A 19,041-nucleotide genomic window follows, 5' to 3' on the forward strand; every position below is an offset into this window, starting at 1 on the left:
AAATCCCTGTCCATTTCTTCTAACAGTTGCTGGACTCCATCTGTTCGGGGCCTATGGGGCTGTGAGTGGAAGACCTCCCTGCTGTTGTGTCCGGTGGTGAGAGAAAAGAAACACTTGCCAGCTGCGAGAGCTCAGCCGGAGCTCCTCAGCTGGAACATAGGCAAATTCCTCCAGCAAGTGAGATTGAGGCTTTCAAGTGACAGAAGTCACTTGCCAGGCTCTGTGCTGTGGCTCAGATGAGTGCACACTCAGGACAAAACTTTGAGCATGGCCAAGGGACGTAGCTGGGGAGTTCTCTCTGCTGGGAGCTGCCCGCAGGTGGTCTGGTTGGGCGGCTGTTGCTGGAGCAGAGTCCAGGACCAGGAGGGAAATGCATTCACATTGATTCTTTCCTCTGCCTGACACTTGGACTTGAGTGAGTAGCTGGCCCTGGCAGATGGCATTAGAAAATGAAATGTCTTATTTCTTTTGCTCATTCACCCAAGCAAGCATCAAAGCTGCCTGAGGTTCTTCAGGACACAGAACTGAAGGACCCACTGAACGTAGGCAAAATCTGGTACAAAAGTTGCTTCTGTCTTTGTAAAGACTGCAGCTCATCTTCCTCATTCTCTGATGTAGGAAAGCTGCTGCCCTTGCATATGAATCAGCAGTGCCACCAGTCAGATACGCTTTTCCTGTCATCACCCAGGTTCTCCTACGCTGTTTAGGGAACCAAAAACTGTTGTGAAAGCAAGTAAGTTCCTTACCCTTTCCTGCCCAATTTCCTATGCTCGATTGAGCAATTTCAATAAGAAGATGAACCTCAAGTGTCTCATGACTGGTAACAGCACCTCTGGAAAATCCCTTTGTCCAGCTACAGCCCTGTGTGCGGAGGCTCCGGTCCCATCAGAGTGCGAGAGTTCAATGTCTCTCAGCTGTGCTGTGTCTCTGTGCAACACTGAGGTACTCGGAAAGTGCCTTGAACTGATCAGATACTTCACTGTGGAGGGTTACTAAGAACTAAGTCAGCCTCATTCCTTCATAGCAGAAACACAAAGGCTGGGGGAAGCAATAGTGCACAGTTGCTTGCTACAACAGTAATTTAAATAAATAAGAACAAAGAGACTGAAGTGTTTTAAGCTTTTTGTCTTCGTGACATAATGCCCATGGTGACTGTAATCTTTTGTCCTCTGGAGCCTCCAAATTGAGATTGGGTTTCTACAGACACGTGCAGTCAGCTAGAAGTTCCTAAACTGAGTGCAACTGGTTTGCCAGCCCTGCTATCATTCAAGAAGCCAGGGCAGACAATAGTCTCGTTGGACATAATGCTGATCGCGGCATGGGAGCTGAGGCTCTGCTAATTCTTCCTCCTTTTCTTGCCCACTACTCCAGTTCCTTGACTAATTCAAGGGCTGGGAGCAAAGGCAAGAGTTTGTAAGAGCTACTCACAGGCATCTGTTAACTATGGATTCCAGCAGACCATGCGAGTAGGGAGAGATCAGAGGTGTTGATCTCTTCTTTGATGGAATTGGAGGAACTCCTTGGACTGTGTCACTTCCAGCCACTCAAGAGATTCTTCAGCTCAGATTCTCTTCACAGAACCATGCAAGCTTCTCAGAATGCTTCACTTGATGATGCTAGCAACTCGGTCTGTTCTTCCATGTCTTTTAGAAGTCTTTTATGGCTCTGATACTGGATTCTTTGTGGGAGCTGGGCAGGCAAAGGACCAGGGATGGTGCTATTTGGGCTGGAACCATGGGTAACTTTAGTGCACTTGGCTTAGACCTAGATTCTGATGGCATCCTCTTGGTGAATGGTGCCCTCAATCACCGTGTCCGTGGTTTGCCTGGAGCACTTGCGACTCCCTTTCATGCTTTTCAGGTTTTCTGAAAGATGTTTCTGGAACTTCTTGGTGAGGAAGCAGTAGATGATTGGGTCCAACACACAGTTCATACTCAAGAGGCACAAAGTCACCTGGTGAGCATCATTGAGTCGTTGGCGCAACAGACAGTCTTCCTTCTTCCACTGCTCCAGAACAGTCAAGGTCCAGGGCAGGTGCACGATGTGATGAGGTACAAAGCTTACAATGAACACAGCCAGCACTGTGCAAACCATCCAGAGCGCCCTTTGCTTGACATGAGTGCTCTTCCGTGGGTGCCCTGGTTTGGAGAACAGAGTTCTGATAATGATGATGTTCCAGCCTAGGATACAAAAGAAAATGATATAGAAGAGAATGCAGATGATGACGTGAATGGCGAGAACTGCTGAAACACCACTAGAAGAGTCATAGCGCTCAAAGCACCGCGTGAAATTCTTTGACTCGACCGGCTCCTCGTTAGTATTGTTGTCAAAAAGGTAATACAAAGAGCTGCCCACTATTATGATCCAGATAGCTGCGGATAAGTAGATGCCCCTTCTCTGGGTGGTAAACTGAGCAGCTTTAATGGGATTAGTCACAGCTTGATAACGGTTGTATGTGATGACCGTCAGGAAGGCAACAGAAGCGTAGGTGTTAACGAAAAATAAACAGCCAGCCACATTGCAGAGGAACTCGGGCATTATCCAGTCTCCACGGTGGTTATAGTAAACAATCCACATCGGCATCGTAACCAGGAAGAGTAGGTCAGCTACTGTCAGGTTCACCATGAATATCTTGATTTCATTGAGTTTCTTGGTGGGGTAAATACGGCTGAAAATCCAGAGCACATAGCAGTTGGCAACAAAGCCCAGAATGAAAATGATGCTGTAGAAAACAGTGAAGAGGGTGTAGCGAAAATCTGAGTCTATGTGGCATAAAATGTAGGACTCAGTGCTACCTTCAGCACCACCTTTACCCTTTCCCGACATCATGGTGCTGAGTGGGCACGTCTGAAGCACAATTTACTGCTGTAGCTTTTCTTCTTACCTAAAAATATAAAGCATAAAATGAGCTGATGGGAACAGTGCTGAGCCAACCCCCACCTTTCATTTCCAGCTGTCTGTGACTGCAGGAGTTCTGCTCCGTGCCTTGGCTCCAGCCACAGGCACTGGCCCTGTCCCCTCACTCCTCTCTTTGACACCTTTTCCACACCATTGTGTGAGTGTCTGTATCCAGCTGCCATGTGGATCTGAATCACTAATCTCTCACTATGAAAGACTTCACTGCATGGGAGTTTGCAGATAAAAATCACCCATTACTCTGCTCCATCTCAAGCGTCTTAATCTTTCACTATCAGCAAACGGGTTTTCTGAGTCTCTTTCTTCCCTGGGGTTCCTGATCCTTTCTAACTGCGACACGTTTATTTTTACCTAGAAATTCCAGAAATGAAACAACACTTAGTGAAAACATCTCACCAGCGCCGTTGCCAGAGTCACCCTCTATTGTTTTCTGACGTTTTCCTTCTTACACTTGCAATGTTTGTATTTATTTTCTTAATTGCAGGAACCGTGCAATCTCACTTCACAGCCTGCCAGAGCTCTCCCGTTTTTTTACTCAGTGAATGATGTCAAAGATGTGTCACTGACACTAAAGGGGGTGTTTTGTGGTGCGCTGTTAGTCTTAACTGCAGTTTATCTCTCTTAAACTCTGGCTGTTGTCTGTCATGGCATCATTTTTAGTTCAAGTTGTCACCAAACCAAACTTGTGACAACCAGATCTGCCCTCCCCACCCAGTTTCTGCATCAAATGCAAAGGGCAGCACCAATTTTGTACTTCCCTGAGAGACTGCTGACAAACACTGTCCCTAAAGAGATGCCTTCAGGTGTTTAATGTTGCCGGTCCTCATCTCAGTTAACATTTCATAGAATCATGGAATCACAAAATCATAGGATCATAGAATCAGAGAATGGTTTGAGTTGGAAGGGACATCAAAGCCCATCCAGTTCCAACCTCCCTGTCATGGGCAGGGACACCTCCCACTGGATCAGGGGCTCCAAGCCCCATCCAACCTGGCCTGGAACCCCTCCAGGGATGGGGCAGCCACCACTGCTCTGGGCAACATGAGCCAGGGCCTCCCCACCCTCATCATGAAGAGTTTCTTCCTAATGTCTAATCTAAAGGTTTGGGTTGAAAGGGACCTTAAAGCCCATCCAGTTCCACCTCCTGCCATGGGCAGGGACACCTCCCTTGATCAGGTTGCTTAAAGCCCCATCCAACGTGGCCTTGAACACCTCCAGGGATGGGACATCCATGACTGCTGTGGACAACCTATTTCTTCACATCTTGTCTTCAGTTTGGACATGCCAAATTCCAATGCTGGGCATGCTTATGTCTCAGATTGATATTGATTTGGTCTAATCCCTTCCATACTTTAACCTGCTGCTTTTCCCTGGCTCTAGAGCACTCACTTCTTGGGGACACAATCCTGCAGAGCTGCTTGTTCTCTCCCTGTCTTCCTTCATGGGAAGATAACTGACTAATGCAGGTAGAGTGGTTTGAGAACCACTGGCAGGGACAGGAGGTTGCTTGCTGATGGTAAACTTGTTGGGCTTTTAACCTGATTTGCAGAACACGGTGATTTTCTTTGCTAACAAGTAAACTGCATCACCAGTCACGAAGCCTGAACTTCTTGTGTGAGTTGGTCTGGGAACGCTGGGTGCTGCACACTGTAACGTGTTTGCCTTGGCTCTGCAGCCCAACAGAGAGCAAATGTTTCCCCCAGAGCCTGCTGCCTGCTGCGAAGGTGCCCTCCTGCATCTTCCCCAGCAGCAGAGAGTGGCACAAACCCACATCTCCCCTGTTCCAGGCTGCGTCTCTCCCTGTGCCCCATGTGCTGTTGGTTCCTCCTTCACACATTCGCAATTTGCAGTTTTCCACTGCAAATGAGGAAGTCGCCTCTGGCTCAAGAACGCTCTCCTTTCCTTCAGAAAACTCTGCAAACCCCCTGGTACTTCTTTCCAGTGTCAGGAGAGGAAGGAATAGCCATGTCCCCGAGCCTGTCCCTGCTCAACCCTTGCAGGGCACCCACGGACATGACAACCACAGATCTCCACGGCGCGTTTGTGGACCTCCACAGGCTGCTGTGGGGTGGGTCGGAGTGTCCTTAAACCCAATCTTTCAGCTGTGTTCCATGTGAATTAGCAGGTCGCTGTGGCAGTTGGAGCAGCTGTCGCAAGTGTCTGTCCTCTTTCACCCTGACTCCCGTCACCCTGCTGAGAACCCTTGATCGCTGATGGGGAGCAGCCAGTTCAGGTGGTGGGAGCCAGGCTGGTCTGAATTGTGACACCCCAGGGTCTGACACATCCCTGAGGAGAAATGGGTCACTCCTGCTGCCCCACAGAGAGGTTCCGGAGCAGGCAGGGGCTTTGTTCCCAGCAGGACCCAAGGCAAGTCCTACTGCTCACCACATGGATCTGTTCCCACACCCTCATTTATGCATGAAAAGTGGGAATTGTCACAATACGGCCCTAAATAGAATCATAGAATCACCAGGTTGGAAAGGACCCACTGGATCATTGAGTCCAACCATTCCTAACACTCCCTAAACCATGTCCCTCAGCACTTCATCCACCCGTTCCTTAAACACCTCCAGGGAAGGTGACTCGACCCCCTCCCTGGGCAGCTGTTCCAGTGCCCGATGACTCTTTCTGTGAAGAATTTTTTTCTGATATCCACCGTGAACCTCCCCTGGTGGAGCTTGAGGCCATTCCCCCTCGTCCTGTCCCCTGTCACTTGGGAGAAGAGCCCAGCTCCCTCCTCTCCACAACCTCCTTTCAGGTAGTTGTAGAGAGCAATAAGGTCTCCCCTCAGCCTCCTCTTCTCCAGGCTAAACAACCCCAGCTCTCTCAGCCACTCCTCGTAAGACTTGTTCTCCAGCCCCTCACCAGCTTTGTTGCTCTTCTCTGGACACTCTCCAGAGCCTCAACATCCTTCTTGTGGTGAGGGGCCCAGAACTCAACACAGTACTCAAGGTGCGGTCTCACCAGTGCCGAGTACAGAGGGAGAATAACCTCCCTGGACCTGCTGGTCACGCCGTTTCTGATCCAAGCCAAGATGCCTTTGGCCTTCTTGGCCACCTGGGCACACTGCTGGCTCATGTTCAGTCGCTGTCAACCATTACCCCCAGGTCCTTCTCCTCCGTGCAGCTCTCCAGCCACTCTTCCCCCAGTCTGTAGCACTGCACAGGGTTGTTGTGCCCCAAGTGCAGGACCCGGCATTTGGCCTTGTTGAACCTCATGCCATTGGCCTCGGCCCAGCGGTCCAGCCTGTTCAGATCCCTATAAATAAATGCCTGTGTCCAAGCCCAGCTCTCCCACCCGCTGAGGGACTGTCCCTGGTGAAGACATGCGCCACTCGGACGGGTTTGCATCTCCCTGCTTGGGAGGGTGCCTGGCGGATGCAGGGAAGGGGTGAAGCTGCACAGTGGGGAGCTTTGTGTCTGGTACACTATTATGATGCTGGGGAAAACCAAAAAAAGTCCTAATTACCTAAAATCATTAGAGAACTTATTTCAAACCTACATCACAAATCCACTGTTCTGACATCCGACGACTTGAGCAAATAGTCCTGGTGCTTGGGGCTGGGCACTTTGCAATGAAAGGTGCTCTGCCCCTGCAGCACCAGAGCTGAACTCACCAAGAGTGGGGGAACAAAAAGGTGATGCATTCCACAAGCAGAGTTAATGAGGAGAAGGGCCCCTCCCAATACGTTGGCACAACCGTTGCTCGCAAAACCCCTTCAGACAGCACCGTGGGGCACTGTCCCCCTGCGCCTCCATTTCTGGTGCCAGATGCGGGCATGGCAGCCTCCAAACTTTGCCCAGTAGCTCCAGTGAACGTTACTGGTGGGGTCTCCAGGCCAGGCCATCAGCTGCCAGACCGAGCAGATGGGGTGGAAGGGAGAGTGAACCTGCACATCCCCCTGCACTGCAAAGCCCTGCGCAGAAGATGGGTTTGAGTCAAGGGGCTGTGCTGTGACCTGGAGAGATGACAGCAAGGATGTGCCCCTACGCTGTTAAGTCTGCTAGGAACCTCTGGCTGTGGAAGATGGCACTGCTGGCTCCTGGCTCCAGCAGCACTGGTGGAGCTCATCCAACTTTGCATTAACGGGCAGTGCCACTGCTGAGGTCCTTCAGGGAATCACAAGAGAGTCGTTTCTCCTTCTCTCTTGTCAGGCCAGATATTGTACAAAATACAGCTAGAAGGCAGCATGGCACCATTCCCTACCACATTTACTCAATACCCATTTCCCTCTTCGTCCTGGGGAACTCGAGCTCTCTTCTGCACTATGCTTGTGAGCTGTCCTAAGCCCTGGGCTCTGGAGGACCCTCTGGGGGATCCCACTCAGCCTCTCATGTTGAAATGGAAAGTTCCCCTTTCTATAAAACACATAAACCTTCTCCGTGCCAGCAGAAAGGAGAACAGGCGCAGCAGTCAGGGTGTGGGCTGGCAGGTGCGGGTGATGTTCTCCGCTGCAGCAGCCTGTGCTCCGTTACCAAAATGCCTCAGAGCAGCTCCAGCCCAAGCCACCACCTCGTACCCGTGCCAATAACTGCCCGGGGCTTGTGTCATCAGCTCTCTTATACGCAGAACTGGAGATGGGAGTAACCAGTGCGCAGCAGAGCACGGCAGGGGCGAGTGCGGAACCTGCTCCCAGTCTGCACTCCCCTATGGGATATGCTCTCCCAATCAGGATTTACTGGTTCATGGCTCAAGGTGCAAGGACCACACTAACACAAGCTCTGCCATCAGCAAAAGCATATTCCAAGAGGAACTGTCCTAATAAAGTGTATTTTCTGCTTACCGCAGTCAAAAGGATTCAGCAAGACGTGGCCATCTTCAGCTTCGGCAGAGCAGTGATGGGTGTTTTGCTGAGGATGCTTGGTCTTCTCCCAGGTGTTATTTTCTCTGGCCTGGGGCTGGAAGGTTTCCAAGCAGGCAGCTCTCCAGAAGAGGACACCAGAATGGGAGCAAGTGCAGCATGACTGCAGAGTCACTAGAGAAGAGGAAACGTGTGACATCAGCTCGGAGGAAATGAGAAATAAAATAAGCCGTAGAGGAAAGGCAATTAACCACAGCAGAGATCTGGAAAGTCCTTAAAGCTGTTTCCTCAAAGTATCTCTGCTTTGGATGATCCTGAAAGAGGGCAAAGTTGGGGTGTTCCTCTACAGGGAGAACAGGAATCCACTCCCTGTCCCTGGTGAGATCTGGGGTTAGACAGCATTTGAGCATCCCTCTTTCAGAGAGTTGAATGGCAGAAGAGCTTTCACTTAACAACTTCAAGGAAAGGAAGTTCCGGAAAACTGATATGGAGTCACGGACAGCCTCGTTCCCTAGCAGAGTCTCCTTCACACTTGTGTTGGGGCTGAACAGATCCAGGAATCCAGCTATTCCAAGTCTCCTTTTATTTCAGGGACCTCCAGCGTGGCATGGCAGGGCTTCACCCAGTCCATCCACCTTCACATCATGGCCACCATTATTTCTGGCAGCCTGAAGACCCCTCATCACAGTGATGCAAATTGGTGGGATGCTCAAGGAGACAGCAGTGAGGAGCAGAGCTGCACACATGGTCCCAGCTGAGCTGTAGCTCCCACGCTGATGATTAACCTGTCCTCCATGCAGATGCTGCTCTTACACCTGCACACAGTGCAGATGTGAGCTTGGAGCACCTGTACCATGTCCTGAACAATCCCACACCTGCAGACACCTACAGGAACTGAAACTCCGAGTCTGGTGCCTGGGTTCAGCATGAAACACATTGGAATGGAGCCACGAAGTCCATCATCAGCACAAAGAGGTGCCTGAGACTGCAGCCAGGCTCTGAGGAGCAACATGGAGCCAAGTGGGAGCAGAGCAGGCCAGTCCACATCAGCGTCCCCGAGAAGACTGGCTCTTCTCATGAATGTCATCTATGGCAAACAGCCCGCGGGAGGCCTTGGCCGTGTCAATGCTGTGAGGAGCCACACAGAGAGACCCTGTGGTGTGGTGTCACCTACTGGGAGACCCACCAGGCACAGGCTCTGTCCCCTGGGCCACACCAGGTGAGGGCACCGAGAGCCGGGAGCTGGCATGGAGCCTCACACACCTTTGAGTCATGCTTTTGCTGCTGGGCTGGTGAGCCCTGGCTCCAAGCCGGGATGCAGCAACCTCTTCATCAGCCCCTGACAGAGGGGGCAAGGGTGGACAACAGCCACCCTGCTCTGCCAAGACGCTGATTTTCGCTCGCCTGCCCTCAGGCGTCTCGAGGCGACGGCTGCGCAGTGCCAGGGCCAGGCCCACCCTCTGCCCGCGGCCGTGCTGGGTGTCCCCAGCCTGGGGCAGGCGAAGCCTCAGCGCTGCTCTGGGCTTCTTTGCCTGGCCAGGCTCTTCCAAGAGGGCGCAGATGGACTTTCCCAGGGCTGTCACAGAGGGAAGCACAGCGTGCGCTTCAGGGCAAGCGGCCACCAGCAGCCCCAGCGGGACGGGGCGTTGTGCAAGGGCTTGGCAAACCGCTGCGCAGGCCAGGATGTCCTGCTGCTCCGGGCCCTGCAAAGGGGAAGCTCCAAAGCACCCAGAAATGCAGCTGGATACACCCAGAGCTGCTGCGAGATCATTTCCCAGGGAGGGGGTCGAGTCCCCTTCCCTGGAGGTGTTTAAGGAACGGGTGGATGAAGTACTTAGGGACATGGTTTAGGGAGTGTTAGGAATGGTTGGACTCGATGATCCAATGGGTCCTTTCCAACCTGGTGATTCTATGATTGTTATCCCCCACAGCAACACGGGGGATCTAAGGAACTTGGGATCCACCTGAGCTGAGTGGGACCTGAACTCCCTCAGTGTGAGGGACAGCAGGGAGGCTGTGCTCTGCCCTGACGTGCCACAGGGTGGGTGGCTCCAGGTGCTGGGAACAGCCAGGGGACAAGGAATAGCCAGGTTCTGTCTCTGTCAAGCCAGGTCAGGGTGACCTGAAGGGCAAGGTGAGGCTCCTGCAGCGACACTGCACGTCTGCCTCCATCCCTCCCTCTGCCGCCCGCCGTCCATCCTCCTTCCCCGTCAGCCGCTGCAAAGATGGACTGAGGAACCTGACCCCTCATGAACTGGACAGACCCCCAGCTACGCCTGCAAAACTCCTTCTGGGAGCTGAGATTACAAACAAAATAGAAGCACACTGATGTTGGCTGGCAGCCAGTCCGTGCCTCCGGGAAGAGCAGCCAGCGAGGATGTGGGTCCCAGAGGAAAGGGAGCACTTGCAGAGGCTGTAGCAACAGCCAAACAAAGCTTGCTGTCCTGCCATAGCCAAGTTCTTAGAGGAAATGAAAGCCCAGGAGGTTCTGGGCTGGGGAGGAGCTCTCATCAGCAATCTTCATCCATCCTCCACTCAGCCGTCAGCTCTGCCACCAATGGGCCACACACACCTCACCAAAGCTCAGCCAAAAAAAACTTTCTTCAACCCCACAGAACCAAACAACAAAACTGATCCGAGCTCAGGGGTGGAGGACACAGAGACCTGAGGGGAGGAAGCTCTGGCGGCGACACAAGCCCTGCTGTCTGATCAAAGCACTCTCGCTGGATCTGCCTCTCGCTGCCCCGAGTCGGGGCCTGCCCGCGGCCACGCTGCCTCCTCGCTGCGCCCCACACCGCGTGAAGCTGATGAAGGGGCTGGAGAACAAATCTGATGAGCGGCTGAGGGAGCTGGGGTTGCTTAGACTGGAGAAGAGGAGGCTGAGGGGAGACCTTATCGCTGTCTACAACTGCCTGAAAGGAGGCTGTGGAGGAGTGGGTGTTGGTCTCTTCTCCCAAGTGATGGGTGACAGGATGAGAGGGAATGGCCTCAAGCGGCATCAGGGGGAGTTCAGATTAGACATCAGGAAAAATTGCGTCACAGAAAGGCTTCTCAGGCCCTGTCAGAGGCTGCCCAGGGAGGTGGTGGAGTCCCCATCTCTGCGGGGTTTAAAAGCCATGTACACAAAGTGTTCAGGGATGGTTTAGTAGTGGACAGGTACTATTGGAGCTGATGACCTCAAAGGTCTTTTCCAACCCAGGATTCTGTCCTTGTAAGACTTACTTATTTTCAGCTTTGCCTCAAATGCTCAGGTCAGGCCTTCCCAAGTGCACAACTCACATCCGCTACCAAGATACATTTTCTTCGCAGTGGCCTGGCTCGTTCAGTGGTCCCTGCACTGCCCAGTCCTCGGGGCTCTATGCGGCTCCCACAGCCCAGGGGATGCACACAAAGCCCAACAGCACTGAACACCGCACAAGGACAAGGCATAACAAAAAAAAAAAATACTCTTGAATATGCCTTTCCTTTAGCAACAAAACTTGCAATTGAATAAAAAAATAACTAACTTCCTTTCACTGGAACCAATTCCCATGCGATGCGATCACCAGCACTAATGGTACTGTAGGTGGTTGTATCCGGATGCTGCACCCTGGAGCAGTTCTTCCCAGTTCCCTTGTGGGGATGCCTTCACGCTGCCGCGATGGGTGCACTGGTTACCTCCAGCATCTTTCCTTGGCGCTGTTTCCTTCTGAGGTGGAGGCCTTTAGCAACAAACCCGGTTTTGACGACCACATAAAAATCTTGCAGGCATCAGAAATTCCTTTGGGTTTGAAAATACGGTATTAAAAGCAAAGATCCAGAGATCTCTTTCTGAGAGCAAAACCACTCTGTATTAGTGGGGAAGAGCTCCTCATGGAGCACAAATAGTGGAGCAGCATTTTAGCTGACAGGCTCTGCGTGCGCTGCTGACTGCGCTGTCAGTGACCAAAGCTGTGAAATAAGACATGAAAAAACACCACCACGGAGCCTGTGAGAGCTCCAGCCGCTGCCACCACACTGAGCCGAGTGGTGCACACCGTGTGCAGGGCCAGCACATGGGTGAGCGTGATCCCTGCCGGTCCCCATCACCAGGATGTGTCGTTGAGCACCAGGATGGTTCATTGAAAGGACATGAAGTTCCCTTTGAGCCGGAGCAGCTGATGATCTGATGCAGAGCGTTACTGTCTGCCAGATCCCAGCACTCATCTCCCACCCTCTGCACGATTTCCTTTTGCTCATTGCAGGAAAGAAACACTAAACAGAACGTGGTAGCTTTCATCTGCGAGCGTTTCAGCGCCCAGCACAACACGTCCCCACCTTATTACCGGCTCTGCAGGAATGTGCCCCGGAGCTTGGGCTGCTCAGCTGGGAAGGCATCTACGCAGTGGCCGAGAGCCCCTCCTGGGACAGCCGGCAGCTACGCTTCCCGGTAACCGTTCGGGAGCTGTGAAGGCAGAGCTCAGCGTTGGCCACTTGCCATGGTGCCACTGGGATAACCCAGACTGGGAGGAACCATTGCTGCTGGGAGCTGGGCTGCCTCGGCGCAGCAAGGACGCAGGGAGCAGGGCAGACCCTGGCTGGGTTTGGCAGGTGCAGCCCAAGCCCAGCACTGCTGCGCCAGCAGAGGGGTGAGTTCCACGGGCCACCACGTCAGGATTTGTGTGCCATAGAGGAAACGATGCCTCGGCTGAGCTGCCCACAGCTGGGTCCTCTGCTCCCACTGGTCCAGACTGCAGCAAGTCACCTCCCAGCAGGCACCCTCTGTGCTCTGCCCCATCCCTCTGTGCCAGCCTAGGGGTGAGGGCAGGGGCCGGGCACCAGCAGGGTGAGGGAACTGAGCTCCCTGAGGAGCTCTTGATCATTGCCACCTCCCCCTCACAGAAGGAAGGTCCATGGCAGGGCTCCTCACCTCACTTTGCAGCAGTGAAGCAAAGCTGGGGTCGTCCTAGGTGACAGGACCCAGGCGAGGCCAGTCCCCATCCCATGGCCCCAAAGGCAGTGGCAGTGCGATCCCGGCTCGAGCTGTCACACCACACCTTGTCCCTGCTCGCTGGGTGCAGGGAGAGAGCAAAGCTCTCCCCGGCATGCCTAGACCTGGAGGACGAGGGTTGCTCTGAAGCCCCTGGAGCTGTTGGAGATGCCATGGCTCAGAGATCCCGGGAGGGATGTGTAGCCAGTCCGTGTCCTGAGACACACACCTGCAGAAAGAGCCTGCGGAGCTTGGGAAGAGAGGCAGGGCTGGGACAGCAAGCAGAAAGGAAGAAACCTCTTACCTCGGGGCCGCAGAGCACCTGGCCCAGCAGAGCCCAGCAGGTCCCTGCTGCAAATGGAGCTGTCGGCGGGGCTGAGCTGCCAGCGTGCTCCTGCACAGGGAAGGAACTTGCACAGAAGGAGGGCGTCGCGCTCACTCCAGGTGAGTGACTCACTTCCCTCTTGGCACCGAGACACAGCTCACACACAGCTCAAGACGTGCCCTGGCTGCACCCTGGAGCTTGACACTGACTCCTGCAGCCCTTCCCCAAGCGCAGGCAAACCACTGCGGAGGTTACGCACTGGTCACCCTCCTGGATCCCTGGAGCCCCACAGACTGCGACGGGGTAGCCCTGCCCTGCAGCAGCTCTGTGCCAGGGCGCAGAGGGGCATGGGCTTGGCGAGGGGCAGCGTTATTGCAGAGCCATCCTCTGGGCTTTCATTTCCTTCCAGATACTGGGGCTGGCAGCCAGCACAGCACTGAATGCTTGTTCAAATGCTTCCGTTGGAGGTGGAGATGCTGCAGCGAGGTGAAGAGCTGGGATAAGACCACTTTGCTATGTGAGTCCCTATGTGAGGAAACGTTAGCCAGAAAACCATGCCGGGTTGTGGCAGCAGTTCCTCGCCCTCACCACACCATTAGAAACCCCCTCTCTTCTTCATAGAATCATAGAATGGTTTGAGTTGGAAGGGACCTTAAAGATCATCTAATTCCAATGCCCCTGCCATGGGCAGGGACACCTCCCACTGGATCAGGCTGCTCAAGGCCCCATCCAACCTGGCCTTGAACACCTCCAGGGATGGGGCAGCCACGACTGCTCTGGCCAACCTAGGCCAGGGCCTCCCCACCCTCATTGTGAAGATTTTCCCCCTTATGTCTAGTCTAAATCTTCCCCTCCTCAATTTAAAGCCATTCTCCTTCATCCTATCACTGTGTGTCTTTTTAACAATTCCCTCCCCAGCTTTCCTGTAGCCCCTTCAGCCCTGGAAGCTGCTCTAAGGTCTCCTCAGAGCCTTCTCTTCTCCAGGCTGAACAACCCCTACTCTCTCAGCCTGTCCTCAGATGGGAGGTGCTCCAGCCTTGTGCTCCTCCAGCCTGGGAAGAAAGGGTGGGTGGACACACCGCTCTCTCTTGCTGCCACAGCCCAGGGCTGCAGCCCTGGCCTCATCCTGCTTGTTTCCCATGGGGTTTCCCCAGATGTGCACTACGGTGCTGTGTCTACAGAGGCCATGGACGTAACACCCGCCTGAGTCACTCGTGTCATAGTAAGAAATCACACGTGTTTCTGTCTGCTGCCTTTATCCCCTACAGGCTGTTTAACCAGGAAACGTTGTTGGGTTTTCTTTGCTGCTAAGAACTGGCTCTGGTTTCTGCAAGGACGGAAGCACGAGGTTTCCCAGACAGCCCTGAGGGGCCGGACAATCCCAACTGGTCGGTGCGCAGAAGCACGTTGAAAGCCCATCGGAGCAGGCACACAACCTGCTCTGCTGTCAGAAGGAATGGGCTCATCCTGCTGTTCCCCACCTGAGTCTGCCAGACACCCAGCTGCAGGAAACGGAGCTGCAGGGGTCCCCCAATCTCCCAACCAAACAGAAAAGCTGCCCCAGTTTATCCATGGCCTTTCTCAACAAAGAAAGTTGCCAGTGTGCTCTTGTTAATAAGGAAAACCTGGGTACGCCAGGAGGAGCGAGGCCGGCAGAATGAGGACAGGTAATGTCCCCTCTGCTCAGTCCCAGCGATGCTGCAGCTCAGAAGGGAGGTGGAGAACTGGCGAGGGGCTGGTAGGGACCCTGGGCCGCATCCTGCGGAGGAAGCAGGGCTGGGATAGACCTGAGGCTGAGGGGAATCAATCCCTACCTGCAGCTGCTGAAAGGGAAGTTGCGAATTCCTCTGAGTAGTGGCAAGTGGTATTTGTGGCAATAGCCACAAACTGGGGTGGAGGCCAGTCAGGACGGACATCGATGAAATATTTTTACTAGAAGGGCTGTACATTGCTGGGACAGGAACCTGGAGAGGGCAGGGGTCCCATCCTTCCCCCTTGGTTAGACAAAGCCATGGCTGATCTCACCGAGCATTAGCGAGAGCCCCGCTTCAAACACGAGGTCAAACGAAGGACCTGCAGAGGTCCTGCCCGAAGCATTTCAGTTCTGGGATTTGAACTGCAACAACCGCGCTGGTGCGTGTGCCACTGTTCCTTTCCTTTGCAGGTGCTCTCCATGTCATCAAAACACTCTCCTGCAAACCCCGTCCCACGTAGAAAAACAGTTACAGAAGTGCCCAGACAGGGCCTGCGGCATTTGGAAAGGAAGCAATTAGACCGAGAAGATGGGTGACACATAAACCGCATCGATTATTTTCAGGTTACGTCCTTGTTTGCTTCAAGGAGCATTCAGTATGGGCTGTGAAACAGGGGACTTTGCACCTTAATGGTAATATTAATGCTATGTCTGGAATTACCTGCTGCTGCAGGGCAACCGAGTGTCCCACAAAGGGAATGTGAACGAAGCCGGTGGCGAGGGAGGCCAATAACACAGGACAGTCCATCTTAATGGCACTGAATAGGCTGTGGCAGAGATCTCCTGCCATGAAGGAAAGACCAAATTGCCCCAAAGTACGTGTCCGTTCTTGCCATGGGAGTGTGAAGCCCTCCAGCTGCCGTGACAAGGAGGCAGGAAGGGTGCTGAGACCTGAGGGTGAGTCAGGCAGCTGAGCCACATCCTAGATCCACCTAAAGTGTGCATGGTGCTCAGTGCAGCGCTGAGATCAGAGGAGTGGGAAGGACAGGAGCCCAGCCTAGAGAAACAGCGCTCCCAAACATCTGCCCATTTTGTGCACAAAATGAAGCCAGGGCTGTGAAAGCTTCACCTGTCCAGGAGCAAAGGGAGTCACCCCGGCAGCAGGAGGTGCTCTGCCAGCAGGAGTTCTGGAAAGCCAAAATGAGGTTTTTGACCCCAGCAGCGCAGCCTCACACACTGTCAGGCCCAGGCATGCTCTGCTGTTGCACAAGATAAGGGATTACACCCCTTTTCTGCTTGTGAATTGCGAGGCTGAGCTGTCCGAGAAGGGGGAGGTCTATCTCACACTTGCAAGAGGAAAAGGAAGTCAAGACAGCCCATTTGCTCTAGATAACACACTGCAGGCACACGGCTCTTTGAGGGAAACATCCTATGTTAAGGCAAACTCCTCACGGTTTCTCTCCAGTTCCAGTTGTTTTAAGAGGGCCAACAAAGACCAGCAGAAGAAATTCTCTGGAAGGAGAGAAGAGCACAAGCCCTTGAGCTCTCCCACCCGGGTCCCTCAATCCAGCACTTTGCTGGCTGTGGTTGATGCCCTACAACTCCACTCCTGAAATACAAACCACATACAGCAAAAGAGCTGCGGTGCTCAGAGGGATGCGGTGGAAGAAAGGGTTTTTTCTGCGCATTTACGAACACGGCATCTCTTTGGGGAAAAGATCCAGCAACACAGACAGTGTAAGAACAGAGATGTTGGATCCAGACCATATAGTTCAGTACTTTGTGTCCGACAGCAGATAATGCTCAACAAAGAAGTGAATACAGTGCAATGTACCCCTCCTCACGAGCTGCTAGGACTGGGCAGACTCCCTCGGTCAGCAGTTACACCAGAGCCTTTATATGGCTCACTGGTGTTTGTTCAGTGCATACATAGACAAGAACCATGAATTTCTGTCCTCAACAAGAGCCTGTGTTGAGTTCTGCAATCCACTGCAGGAAAAGCATTTCTGTCTCTTTTCAACCCATTTCATGATTTTCTCTCTTGTTCTCAGGTTCAGGAAAAGATGATGCAGCTTTTGATGCCCGGGTTCTCCTCTTGCTTGTTGCCTTTTAAAAGGCTGTGCAGTAAAGCACGTATAGGAATAGGCATCCACGACAACTGTAAGGCATGGCCACAATGTGGCTTTGTAGTGAGGAAGACAGTATTTTCCATTTCACTCTCTGTCTGATACAGTCCCTGCGGTTGAGTGACTAAGAAATGGGTCCTGAGCAGCAGTAGCTCATTTAGAGCTGTGTTCGTCAAGCTAAGATAAATGTTCAGTAACACACTGATTTATGTCTTAACAAGAATAGATTTCATCTCTGGCCAATCACTCAGGCCTTCTATAGCTGCCATAGCCTTGTCCAGCTGTTACTGAACAGTTTTTCTTCGTGGTGGAACTTTGACTCAGGTCTGTCTGTGCACTCAGGGGATGTCCCGCTCATCCCTACGCTATGAAGTGGCCCCAGGCAGCACGGTCCTGCACCCTGGTCCCTTTAATCCACAAGTGAATGTTAGCCAGCAGCGCCCTGGCAGCCAAGAGGGCAACTGTGTGCTGGGAAGCATCCAGCACGGCATCGCCAGCCGGGCAAGGGAGGGGATTGTCCCACTCTGCTCCGCACTGGTGTGACCACACCTTGAGCACTGGGGGCAGTTCTGGGCACAACAGGATAAAAAGGATCTAAAGCTGCTGGAGAGCATCCAGAGGAGGACATGGAGTTAGTGAAGGGCTTTTAGAGGGGAAGCTGTGAGCAGTGGCTAAAGTCACTGGGTCTGTTCAGCCTGGAGGAGAGGAGACTGAGGGGAGACTTCATTGCACTCTGCAGCTTCCTCACAAGGGGAGGAGCAGGAGCAGGCACCGAGCTCTTCTCTCTGACCCAGGGGGACGGCTGGAAGCTGTGCCAGGGGAGGGTTAGGTCGGACACCAGGATAAGGTTCTTCCCCCAGAGGGTGGTGGAGCACTGGAACATCTCCCAAGGAAGCAGTCACAGCGCCAATCCTGACAATATTCCAGCAGCATTTGGCCAATGCCCTCAGCCCCACGGGGTGAATGTTGGGGTTATCCTGTGCAGGGACAGGAGTTGGACTTGTGGGTCCCCTCCCAACTCAGGACATTCTGTGAGTCCATAAATGAACAGGTTCCTGTTGCAGTTTCTCCAAGTAACTTGCAAAGATCCTTTCCCATCCCACTGCTGCTGAACAGGGACACACCCTCACGGACTGCATAGGAAGGGGAAGGTGACCTCCCTGCCTTGGAGGAGAACCAAGAGCTTCCAGAAAGCAGCGAGGAGCTGAGCCCGTCTCTGGTAGACCCCCATGGACATGGAGAACAAGTTATTTCTACAGAATACCACACCCAAGACCCTACTGAAAGGCGTTTCTGGTACCTTTTCTCCTCTGAAAAGAAAAATAAAAATACTTCTTATTCCCACTGATGTTTTTGGTTTCTTGTCCCACACGTCAAGGACAAATATATCAGTCTAAGAGGACCACTGACCCAGAAAGAGCTCCAAGGAGAAAGGGAGCCTAGAGATCTCTCCATCTACAACATCTCTACCTCCTGAAATTAAACATTTCGTTTGACCCATCCCGCTGCCTTGGTCAGCACGGTAGAGACTGGCCAACAGCCCAGCTGCATAAGAGGGGTCCACATTGTGCATTCACTTATTTCCACCCAGGCAATTCACAACAGTTTGCTTACACAAAGCCTGAATACAAGGATATAAATTAGCCTCCCAGGTTCCCTCCAGTGGAGCAGAGCAACATCTGGCAATGGACAGGTATTTGCTGCTGCTACAGCCCATCTGGCAGATGGGAAGCATCACACAGCCTGGCTGAGGAGATAAGATAGCAGAAATACTGCATCTACAGACAGAGAAGCACATCATATGCAGGACAGGACAAAAAGGAAACAGGAACAGCTAAACTGACTGTGAAACAGCACTGATAGAAGCTATGCGTTTTGTTGCCCCACGCAAGTCATACTTCGTGGAAAAAATTACTCACCCTGCAGCGGCATGTAGGAGTGGTGCTTTGGTGACACTGGGCACAGGCTGCACGCCTCAAGCCCCGGTGGCAAAAATCGCTCCACTGGTCAGATTCTCATAAACATACACCTGTCTGAGAAGCAGAAGCATTACGTGGATCTTAAAAGCATTTCAAGTTCTCACAGGACTCATCCTGAAAAAGATTTAAAGACACGACCTGAGAGGTCAGCAAAGACACTGCAGCACCAGGGAGGAAAGGCTGCTGGAAAGACCAGCTTTCCAGTATTAAAAGGAAGGACTCTGGGCCAGATCTCCCACCCAGAAATACTTTT

At 52.9% G+C, this 19,041-nt stretch overlaps 1 protein-coding gene across 2 annotated transcripts; it reads right to left on the bottom strand.

Annotated features, from left to right (window-relative positions):
* Nucleotides 1-1,244: 1,244 nt before the first annotated feature.
* On the bottom strand, nucleotides 1,245-13,097 carry PTAFR (platelet activating factor receptor). 2 transcript variants are annotated; one of them, XM_054086225.1, is made up of 3 exons: nucleotides 12,970-13,097; nucleotides 7,700-7,891; nucleotides 1,245-2,884 (listed from the first exon to the last, which is right to left on the bottom strand). In XM_054086225.1, the coding sequence occupies exon 3, from the start codon at nucleotides 2,827-2,829 to the stop codon at nucleotides 1,765-1,767; it is 1,065 nt and encodes a 354-aa protein (XP_053942200.1). In that variant the 5' UTR covers nucleotides 2,830-2,884; nucleotides 7,700-7,891; nucleotides 12,970-13,097; the 3' UTR covers nucleotides 1,245-1,764. The 2 variants fall into 2 exon arrangements, with proteins under 2 accessions (XP_053942200.1, XP_009564058.2); XM_009565763.2 differs by lacking the exon at nucleotides 7,700-7,891 and having other exon boundaries at nucleotides 12,970-13,087.
* Nucleotides 13,098-19,041: the final 5,944 nt, after the last annotated feature.

This window comes from Cuculus canorus, chromosome 22 (assembly GCF_017976375.1).
Source record: "Cuculus canorus isolate bCucCan1 chromosome 22, bCucCan1.pri, whole genome shotgun sequence".
Classification (NCBI taxonomy): Eukaryota; Metazoa; Chordata; class Aves; order Cuculiformes; family Cuculidae; genus Cuculus; species Cuculus canorus.